Consider the following 11,074-nt stretch of genomic DNA (forward strand, 5'->3'; position numbering starts at 1 on the left):
GTTACATCCAATTAATGATATCTTTAGAGCTCAAGAATCAATTATGGCTATGACTGTATCGGTGCCCGCATCGTAACGTCTACGAGATGGAGCTAGGGCATGGAACGTACATCATGATGCCGTAGATCGTGATGCCGCTGAATGAAGGTTCGTGAGCAGATTGAGAAAGACTATTGTGATAATCTCGTATGTTCAGAAAGTCCTTCTACTGGGAATCATGCCTACAGCTATACAGATTGGCTTTCGAATGCATCTCGACCCCTAGAGCTCGGGCGCAATAAGATCAACCCTTATGGTGGCTTCTCTGTGGCTGAAATTGCTTTTCCTTCGCAGGGCCACCGGTGTAATCCCCGGCAGAACACTTGGTCATTCAGAAAACTCGCTCTCCGTCGATATTCTCGGAGTGTCCGCGGGCTGACCGGGGTGAGGGGCATACAAATAGACTGTCTGTCACGGCTCACATTACATTACTGCAATGGTCATCCACAGAGTATTATGAGGTGGGAAAGTGGCAGATATAGTCGATTCAGGGTCAGACGCGACCCTGAATCGACATCAACGGGCTAGAAAGATCAATCTGCCTAGATGACGTTCAACCGGGTTATATCGAACGAAATTCCAATGTATTTCATATATGGCTGACTATCTACATACCAGGGAGTCCGCGTCTTCCTAATGGGAAAAGAGAGGCTGTCCAACACTTAATTCGGCAAAAATGTGGCCCTTAATAGAGTGATAGTGACAAATGCAACTGAGCTGCCTCAAGTCATTCCCACTTGCTGGCTCTCAGCTTGAAGTCTGGCACTGAGCTCGGCCTTTAAGACGTGTATCTGCAATAGGATTTCCGCCTCGTAGCTTCCTCAGAAATCGGAGCTATCTTATCTTTCACTGACTTCTCAGGGTTTCGGAGCTTGTTGTGTCTCTTCCGGTGCTATTTTGCTTTGCTCACCTTTGATCCACTTGCGCCACAGCGGCCAAGCCTTCAATGACTGTACTTTTCTACTAAGCCTTCCTTGTACACTCTGAACATATTTGTGAGAGCAGTGTCTCCTTGTTTGCCTCTTCCGAACGATCTCAGCCCTGGGAAGTAACTACGGCAAGATGAATCTCTCATGTTGTCTCACCCAAGGCCGACACTGTAAGTGTAGGCTAGATTCTGGCTTCCTGATGAAATGGACTCCTGGAATGGCCAGTGAGGACTGCCTGGTATCTTCTGATGGGAAAATTGCCGAAGACACCTCTCGTTGTTGCGGTCTGGAATGGTCGGTCATTCTGTCTTTCAAAATGATCGCGGTGGAGGCTCTATTTGTCAGCTTTGAGAGCATACGCAAGAGGACATGCAGTCACACTGCCGCCTGACTGAACCCTTGCCCTCAAGGAGTGCTACCAAGGGCTGTACCTGTGCTATAGACTTGCAAGAAATGATGCAGGGCTGCTTGCTCCAAACGTGCTAACCTATTTGGGCTAGTACCATCCTTACACTAACCGCTCATGGAGTGCCGCGCGGTGGCTGCCGATCCGGAAACAACACCTGCGAGGTATACTCGAGCAGCGCAGGCCCAGATGCGTGTAGTGGCGGTAGATGGCTTCGGGGACATTGCTAGACCACCGTTAAGCAGGCCCGAAAGTTGAGAAAAGTGTCCCTTTTCGGGCCTGAACCTGATTTGTCGAGGCGTGAGATCCCATCATTCAGCATACGAGATACCCGGTTTCCTCGCTCAGCCAGTTCAGCCTCCTTTTTCCAGACATCCAGAACAGTTAGTTGGCTGAACACGAGCAGCACCCAGTCTTGACAGCCCACGAGGCGTGACAACCGGAGTGGAAACGTGCCTGAATCAGGCTCCCCGTAGTATTGAGCGTCGAGAAGATGTGGATGACACTCGAGCACATGAGGCGGCTGCTCCAGGGCCGTGCTAACAATGATATCGGTGAAGACCAAGAGACCGGTGAAGAAGTGAAATCCAGCCTGCTCGAGGCTCCACAGGTAGCCGCTGCCAGGGTCGAGGCCGAAGTGGAGCGTTGAAGTGGCAAGGTTATTGAAAACAAAGCGACGAGCAGCTTAGCTTCAGGCACTGTCGTGCTGCTGCTCTGCCATATTTCTTCAAAGAGTGCGGGAGTCGGCGAAAGCTGCAAATTCCAGTTGGCGGACCTGCCCAAGGCCACCTCGAAAATCAAGAACTAAGTCATGCTCTCCATCACCCGTGGTCTGTCAATGAGCTTCGATTGGGGCCGACGAAGCCTGAGCTCGTGGATGTCGTTCTGGGATCATTAAGCACATATCCGTCTGCCTGCTAATTTTCTCCCAGAGCTGCCTCTTGCACGCTCCGCGTCGGCCTGAGTATGCATCGATCAACGTGAATATGAAGAAATACGCAATCAGGCTCATTGCGGAATGAAATGCAAGCCTGCTGCGTCTCAGAAGCGCCAGCATCTAGTTACGCCCGGTCTCATGAAGGTGTGGATGATAGAATGAGAACAGATGGGGGGTGCACGTAGTCCATGTACTTGGCCAAGCAGTCGATGTGGAAGTCCCCGCCGCGTGCCATCATGGGGATACGGTCGTCGATTTGCTCGTATTCGTCTAGAGATCCAAGCACAGACACCAGCGGACAACGGCAGCGGAACACGACCCTAACAAACCTATAGCTAGCGCCGTCTACGTGGCTAATATACCACACAATGCTCGGTGATATATTCAGCCGTATGCTTAGAACTAACACTCTGACCGGACTGAGCGGAGTTCAAACTGTCGATCAGCTGCTAGACGACAATTGTTCCGTGTCAGAGCATAGAAGCACTGACTTCCTGCCTAAGCTCTAGACCAGGTGGCAATAGAACTCAATGCCAGCGGTACGGTTCGTCGATCGTACGGCCAGGCCACGACGTCATACCTTCACAATATGTCGCCCAGTACCTCGAGAGCCGCCTCGTACAGTGCGGACCAAGTGTCGCCGGGTTTTAAGTTTCTTCAACCTGACCAGGATTAACTAGAGGTCGCTGCGAAATAGTCAAAATCGTGCAAATGGAGGGTCAAGCAACATGACGCCCCAGACGCGAATTTGGTTGGCACGATGGCCATCGATATGTGACATACATTGTCATTTGCTTTGACCGAAGTGTCGCGTCCGACGAAGTCTATGAGGCACTTGCGTGCAGTTATCTACCCGCTTTGAGTTCTTTGAAGGGGGTCGCCTGTATATAAGGAGAGCGACAGAATGATGGAGTAAAAGATAACTTGCTAGCCTTTATGATCAAAATGATCTTGCTTGCATTTCAAGCTGTCAATATTCCCCTGATTTGTTACTGGTGTCCGCCGATATGTTCATCCTGGGAAGAGAAGACCCGAGTACGGATCCCATCACCTAGCTGGTTGCAGCCGACGCTGCGGGCTCGCTACCAGGACGAACATCCTCCAAATGAATCTCAGCATATCTCTTTGGAGCCATCTCACCCTCAATCCCGGTCTTGTCAATATCAACCGGGATCTCTGTCTTTGCGAAAAAGAAATCAATCTCTTCCAAAGACTTCAACTTGGTCTCGGGATACAGGAAGAAAACAATTGCCGCAATGACCGCATTGAAAATGCAGAGAATGATGTAGAATCGGTAGCTAATGTTTGTGAGGGCGATAGGGGTGACTTCGACGATCATAAACTGGAACATCCAGTAGAAGAAGACGGCAATCCCCATTCCCTTCTCGCGGATCTTCAGAGGCATCAGCTCTGCCGGATAGAGCCACGTAATGGGAAACCACGAGGTGATGTTGATGGCGTAGTACAAGAAGAGGAAGGCTAGCGTCACGATACCGTAGGTCGAGCTGCCTCCTTTAGGAGCCGTGGCAAAGAGTGCTGCGATGATGGCAAAGCAGATGCATTGGCCCACGCTGCCGATCCAAAGGAACGGGCGTCGACCGACCTTGTCGACCCACAAGACGGGAGGAATGCAGAAGACCACGCAGACCACGCCGAAGAGACCGCTGACCCAGAGCGCGGTCGAATGGGACGCATGGATAAAGGTGGTCACTAAAGTCGGGACGTAGTATGTGACGCTGTTGATCCCGTTCAGCTGGTGCATGACCATGATGCCGGTGCCGAAACAAATACGCTTGAAGTTCTGGGTTGGGCCGTTGACGAAGATACCGGTGAAGAAGCCACCTTCCGTGCCTTCAAGCTGTCTGGCCTCGGAGATCTCGAGGAGTTGCTGCCTGACGCGCGGATGGTCTCGAGTGGCACCGTGGCCCTCCAAACGTAAGATGACCTGCAGGGCCTCTTCAGGGCGATCATTCTTGAATAGCCAGTGGGGAGACTCCGGGAGCATGGCGACCAGCACGCCGATAATGGCAATGAAAACAATCTGAAGCGCCAAAGGGAAGACAAAGGCGGTGCGGGAGGTGTCGTTGTGGAAGCCATAGTTCGTGTAGAAGGCAATGACCAGTCCACATCCCCCCAGCATGAGTTCAAGGCACATGAACATGCCACGGATCCTAGGCGGCGTCGTCTCTGCCTGCCACAAGCCAACAGTCGAGGTCAAGACGCCCACACCCACACCGGTGACAATGCGGCCAACCAGGAGCTGGGAGAGCTTTTCGGAAGTGCATTGAATGACGACCCCAACGGCGGCAATGGCGCTGCCACTGAGGATGCTCTTCCGGCGGCCTAGCTGTCCTCCGAAGAAGAAGGCTAGGATTGACCCTCCTGCGCAGCCGACATTGTAAAGGGAGGAGACGGTTCCAAGGATATCAGATCCAGGGTGATGGTACTGTTCCAAGAACCACGGCAGAACGATGATTCCTCCAAAGACGGCGTTGTCATAACCAAACTATGATGGAAAGGCTTATTAGCCTTTGATCGCAGAGCAAGTCTACCAATTTAATTTCATTGGTATCCCAAGTCTTACCAGGATGAATCCCGATGAGGCAGCCACGGTGATGAGCAGAAGCAAAGGCTTGCCCTCGATTTTGCCAAGTGGATTCCACATTGTCACTCCACACTGCCGACCCTTTCGTTGTACTGGACGAAATTGAAGTCGAACAGGGAACTGGGAACTCGAGAGTGGCCTGAGATGGTCGAGTTGCTGTATATACAATATGAATATCACAAGAGCATGGGATGGCGCAGGAAGGGGACCGTGTGCCGGGTCAGGAATGCTGCGGCTTCTTATATTAAGTGGCCATCTGACTGTGTGAGGTGCGAGCCGCGACCCAGCCGGAGACTAGAAGTAGGCTGGGCGTGATAATGGCCTGGAGGACTCGGCACAGCGACCACGAGGCCCTAATGGTGGCGCGGATGGTGCTCTTTGCGGGGTCCCCAGAGCGGGATGGCAACCTACGCAGCCTAGGATCCGGGCCCTCACACCACCTGGACTTACCTGGGACCACCTACTAGGGGGTCCCAGGTAAAGTGTCCAGGGAGCCTTAACCGCCCACAGATATCCGGGGCCCCCTTTTTCTCCGGCTGGCTTCCCCTCGGGTAACCCTAGCCCCGGATTACAGGCCACTACGCCGCCCTGGCACCTATTCCGGCGCCTGGTTGCCGTTACTATCGAAGGGCACCCAGGACGCAGCGGTGCTATGATTGTGCAGCTATTGCTACAGCTATAACTTCTGGAGAAAAATAAAAAAAAATCAACGCGTTTCTTCAGCTTTCTTGTACGGAATGCATTCAGTATGAATCTGCAAGTAACACCTATCCTCCAGCTGTTGACTATGAGCCACCAAGGAGAAGGACGATAATATCGTGTAACCTGTGCGGTCTCATAAATTCCCCCCGCAAAGTTACCCGGGTCGAGTCAAGTCATTCTGATGCTCAACTCCCCATGTTGTCCTCTTTTTTACGTGGAATGACAGCCGACCACGCCGGGTTCGATCCGTCAGTCGATGGGCGCGGATACCTTGACTAGGTACCCTGGAGTGCGTGTCACGAATTTGGCATAGGCGCACTGGCCCGAAGAGAGTCCAAACCTCTTTGGATGCAGTCCTCAGGACTTATCTGAGATGGATTGTGTGTCGCATAGGGTGTCGTGGTTTGATGACCTAGCGGTAGCTAGCAGAAGCCCAAATTTGGCGAACAGGGACGACTGACAAGGGAATGAACTTGAAGAATGAGATGGGAGATGAGCCGGCTTCCCACAGAGTTGATATAGACAGGTCTTGACAACGTCCCATGTCGATGTGAGTCAATAACTATCCGCAGTTCGGCCTTGTCAGCGACGATGATCCGTACACAAACCATGTGGAATCAGGGTACAGGGGTGCAGCGCCCTACTGCACAAAGCTCAATTCCTCGTCCTTGGTGGGTTACACCGGGACAAGAGCCTGCCCCAATAAGTTCTCCATGCAAGGAACGTGGCCGATGGGGACGCAGGAACACAACCCGCACGCGACTCAGGATTTAGGGTTCACCTTCCGACGACAGCGTATCCACTTTCTCGGCTACACGGCGAACCTCCGCCACTTACGATGAAGAAGCCGAACCTCATTTATCGGATGGATGTTTTCCTCTGCAACCCAGAAGAGTGCTGACTTGGCCTGGACATACCTCCATCTCTGTTATCGCCGATCCTCTAAGGCCTCGAGCATACCTATGAAGAAGTAAAGACTGACAACTCCGCAGGAAACGTGGAGGCGTTTACTGCCGTTCGCTCTGCAGTCGGAAGAAAGGGGCTAGGCATGTCTATCTGTGCCGTCTCTTGCTTTGGACGACGGCCAGACCGCTAAATCCGGGGTCTCTCACGCATATGCATCGAAACGAGCAGAGAGAATATGGAAAGCGCAATTCGTACATTGACATATTTCAGATAGAACACTATCACCTCGACTTTTATGGCTACAGTGATGTCAAAAGCAAGTTCCAATTTCAGTACCGTAGCTCCCTTTCCTAAACATGTCCTATAGCGTCCATCAGGTCAATGACACGTTGACAGCCTTCTGCTGGGTGAAAGCGATGAGCTCATCAAAGCACTCCTCTCTACCCAGGCCCGAGTTCTTTTGTCCTCCGAACGGCATGTTCAGATAGTGCTTCGCAACGTTGTTCACCCAAACATAGCCCGTCTCAAACCGATTGACTGCTCTCTGTGCCGTCTTCAGGTCGCGAGTGTACACGGCCCCCGTGAGACCATAGTTGGTGCTGTTGACGATCTTCCACACGTCCTCCTCGTCCGTCCACTTGAAGATGCTTTGGATCGGACCAAACACCTCCTCCTTGGCGACCCGCATTTCGGGTGTGACGTCGGCGAAGATTGTCGGCTCAAAGAAATTGCCCTCTTTCATCGACTCCGGCTGCTTGCCACCGAGGACAAGCCGAGCGCCTTCAGCGACGGCATCCTTGCAGAAGCCTTTGACCCGTTCCAGCGCGGCGGCCGAAATCAGTGGGCCCATGGTGGTCTTTTCGTCCGTCGGGTCGCCAGGAACAAAGGACTTCTTGACTCTCTCGACTACCTGTTCTAGCACTTTGTCGTGGACGGACTCGTGGAGGAAAACACGCGAGGTGGAGCCACAAGACTGGCCTGCCCACAGATAGTTCATTCCCCGAGTGATGCCGTCGACAAGCTTGTCGATATCTGCATCCGGGTAGGCAACAAGGGCGTTCTTGCCGCCGAGTTCGAAAAGTAGAGGCTTCAGTGTGCCCGAGGCACTCTTGTAAATAGCCTTGCCGGTCGGTACGCTGCCAATAAGAGTGATCATTTTGACCAAGGGATGTGTGGATAAAGTAACTCCACTGTCAAGACCACCATTGACAATAGAGACCACGCCAGGTGGGAAAACGCCGTGGAGCAGTTCAGCCAGATACAGAGCAGAGAGGGGTGCTTGTTCGGCAGGCTTCATAATGACTGTGTTTCCTGCCGCCAGCGGAGCGGCCATCTTCTGCGCACAGAACATGATGGGATGATTGTACGCCACAATCCTCGCCACCACACCCAGTGGCTCGCGCAAGGTATAATGGAACCCTTCGGTCCCCATGGGCACAGTTTCACCCTTGACCATGGGAATCAGCCCGGCAAAATAGTCCAGAGCGTCGGCGGCGGTGATGGCATCTGGGATCATCTCTTTGAAAGGGTTTCCCGTGTTGATGGAGTCGATCAAGGCGAGTTGCCTTGCATGTGCTCGCACGATCGATGCAGCTTTCTGTAGGTATTCTCTTCTCTTTTCCGGGTGAGTATCACGCCATGCAGGAAAGGCTTCATGCGCAGCTTTGATGGCTGCTTCGGTGTCGGCGGTGGTGGCCTGTGCGACCTTGGTGATGGCCTTGCCAGTGGCTGGATTGAATGTTTCGACATAGTTCTTGGGTGACTCAGGCGCTTGGAACTTTCCCGCGTAGTAAAGGTCCCGCTGCTTGGGCAGCACTTTGGCTAGGTGTTCTGGGAGATCGACCATTGTGTGAAGACGCTTCTGTTGCTGCAAGACTCGATAAGTGCCTGGACGTCGAAGAGGTCTTTTCCAGACCGGCGAGTATTTGAACATTGATGGTGATATTTGCATCTCTGCGGCTCGAAGCTTTTGGCTGGTAGCTGGACGTGTTGGAGACTTTTACTTTGTGCAATGAGGAGACCTGCTCAGACGGTCTCTGTTCCGCGGGCGATAACCCGTCGTGATGATCCATGCATGCAACCCTTTACCCCGCATTTGAAGCATTGATGGATCCCTAGGGGCTACTCTGTCTGCTCGGTACTTGTGTTCAGCGAGTGCTCGTAGCAGGATTATGGCGGGATTGTGATGGTGGAGGTGGCGGGGATGATCAAGTATGGAGTGGCGAGGCGCTATAGTCCAATAGACCCCACAGGCAGGGCAACCGGGAAAGGAAACTTTCCTCTATGTGATGTCTCTCGTTCCCGGACTCCAAGTTGAGGAAATATTGAGACTAGTCGTATCAAGCCAGCCTCGCCCCGCCTCCGGGACATAAGCCGGGAACCAATTATAAGCTCTCCCTTTCCGCTTTAAATGTGGGCCCCATCCGGCTCGACTCTGCTCTCGCGCTGGATGAATCCCGTCAGTGCGTCCGGCGAGAGTTCCCATGGCAGCATTCAGAGTCTCGCGCCAGCTAGACTGGCGGAGATCTTCGTCGGAGGCAGAGAATCGTACATAAAACGTCCAAATATCTACATTGTTGTCTTAGTTCGAGTACTTTCTTTCAATAGATCTCGAACACTTACTCTCCTATCACTTGCATCTCGAAACCGGACGAAAGACATTGGTGAAAATGGGAGACCCTGGTCCAGAGAAAGTTACCAACGGTGACCACACCGTGAGCAGCACGAATGGCACGAACGGCGTTGTGACCAAGAGAAAACGCCCGATTGCTATTGACGAACCAGTTGGTCTCAACGAGAAGACCCATGCTATCGGATGGGGTAGCGATGCCATCGCTGAACAGATTGCACGGTTGGACATTCCGTACATCGCGCTCTCCCCAGGATCCAGTTATCGAGGACTTCACGACAGTTTGGTCAACTACAATGGCAACACCCCACAGATGATTGTCTGTTTGCACGAAGAACATACGGTGGCAGTAGCCCATGGGTATTCCAAAGTCACCGAGAAGCCAATGCTGGCCGCGGTGCACGCAAATGTCGGGCTACAGCACGCTTCGATGGCCATCTACAATGCCTTCTGCGACAGAGTCCCTGTCGTGATTCTAGGAGCCACTGGACCTCTAGACTCGGAGAGAAAAAGGCCGTGGATCGATTGGATTCACACCTGTACAGATCAAGCAGCCATTGTCCGACCGAGTCTCAAGTTCGATGAACAGCCGTACTCAGTCAATGCCGCCACCAAGGCTTTGGCTCGGTGCTATCAAGTGTCGGCCACCAAACCCTGCGCGCCCAGCTATCTATGTCTCGACGTTTGTTTACAAGAAGACAAATTCGACGCCTCCAAGGCGGAATTTCCAGACCTTGAACGCATGAAGCCACTCCCACCACAAGCACCCGCTCCAGACGTGGTAGATGAAGTGGTTGCGCTATTGGCTGAGTCTAAGCGACCGCTCTTGATGTTCGGCCGAGTTAACCGCTCGCAAAAATCGTGGGACGAGCGTGTTGAGCTCGCTGAGACAGTCGGCGCTTATGCTATGACCGACCTTAAACAAGGAGCAGCCTTTCCATCGCGCCACCCTCTACACCCAGCCGCCCCTGCCGTTTTCACAACTCCTCAAAACATTGAGTTGATTAACGCGGCGGACTTGCTGATCTCGTTCGACTGGGTAGATCTTGCCGGCACCCTGAAAGCAGCAGGGACGCCGTTGACGAACACCAAAGTGGTACATATATCTATGGATTCGATACTTTACAACGGCTGGTGCAAGGATCACTTCGCCGTCCCTCCTACGGATGTTCCAGTGTTCGCCGACCCGGATAGGACACTGAGCGCTTTACTCGCTGGCATTAAATCTGCCAAGATCCAACCGAAGGCCTGGAGCGATGTCGAAGCCACGAAGAGATTACCACCACCGAGTATGCCTGACGTCCCGGAGGATAAGATCCTCATGGGCCATCTTGCTTCTAACCTCTTTGAGGCACTCGGCAACGCAAACCAGGAATACTGCCTGATTCGATTGCCCTATGGATGGCGAGGCTACGACCTCAACGCGACTGGGCCCTTGTCTTTCCTTGGATTGGACGGCGGTGCCGGCATCGGATCAGGGCCAGGCCAGACAGTTGGCTCGGCATTGGCCTTGAAAGACTCTGGGAGACTTGCCGTATCGATCCTCGGTGATGGCGACTTCCTCATGGGAGGCAACGCCCTCTGGACGGCTGCTCACTGCCGCCTTCCATGCCTTATCCTAGTCGCCAACAACCGCAGCTTCTACAACGACGAAGTCCACCAAGAGCGCGTTGCCCGAGCTCGCGATCGGCCGTGGCAGAACAAGGGCATCGGCCAACAGATCACGGATCCCACCCCTGATCTCAACACATTTGCCAAGTCGTTGGGTTTGACTGTGCCTGGCCCATGTGTGACCGACCGCAAAGATTTGCCAGGAATGATGGCCAAGGCTGTCAAGTTGGCCCAAGAAGGACATTCCGTCGTTATAGATATTGCAATCCTCCCTGATGGTTATAGTAGTGCTCTGGAGAAGGCAAGATGA

At 53.0% G+C, this 11,074-nt stretch overlaps 3 protein-coding genes across 3 annotated transcripts; 1 reads left to right on the forward strand and 2 right to left on the reverse strand.

Moving 5' to 3' along the window:
* Positions 1–3,362: 3,362 nt before the first annotated feature.
* AYL99_10882 (hypothetical protein) lies at positions 3,363–4,976 on the reverse strand (the record flags this gene model as incomplete). The annotated part of the gene is made up of 2 exons (XM_018842388.1): positions 3,363–4,817; positions 4,896–4,976. 2 exons carry the CDS (start codon positions 4,974–4,976, stop codon positions 3,363–3,365), a joined length of 1,536 nt encoding a protein of 511 aa, XP_018688549.1.
* Positions 4,977–6,897: 1,921 nt separating this feature from the next.
* AYL99_10883 (hypothetical protein) lies at positions 6,898–8,370 on the reverse strand (the record flags this gene model as incomplete). Its single annotated transcript, XM_018842389.1, has 1 exon — positions 6,898–8,370. One exon carries the CDS (start codon positions 8,368–8,370, stop codon positions 6,898–6,900), a length of 1,473 nt encoding a protein of 490 aa, XP_018688550.1.
* Positions 8,371–9,193: 823 nt separating this feature from the next.
* Positions 9,194–11,074, forward strand: AYL99_10884 (hypothetical protein; the record flags this gene model as incomplete). The annotated part of the gene is made up of 1 exon (XM_018842390.1): positions 9,194–11,074. The coding sequence occupies one exon, from the start codon at positions 9,194–9,196 to the stop codon at positions 11,072–11,074; it is 1,881 nt and encodes a 626-aa protein (XP_018688551.1).

Source organism: Fonsecaea erecta (assembly GCF_001651985.1).
Source record: "Fonsecaea erecta strain CBS 125763 chromosome Unknown Scaff12, whole genome shotgun sequence".
In the NCBI taxonomy this organism is placed as follows: Eukaryota; Fungi; Ascomycota; class Eurotiomycetes; order Chaetothyriales; family Herpotrichiellaceae; genus Fonsecaea; species Fonsecaea erecta.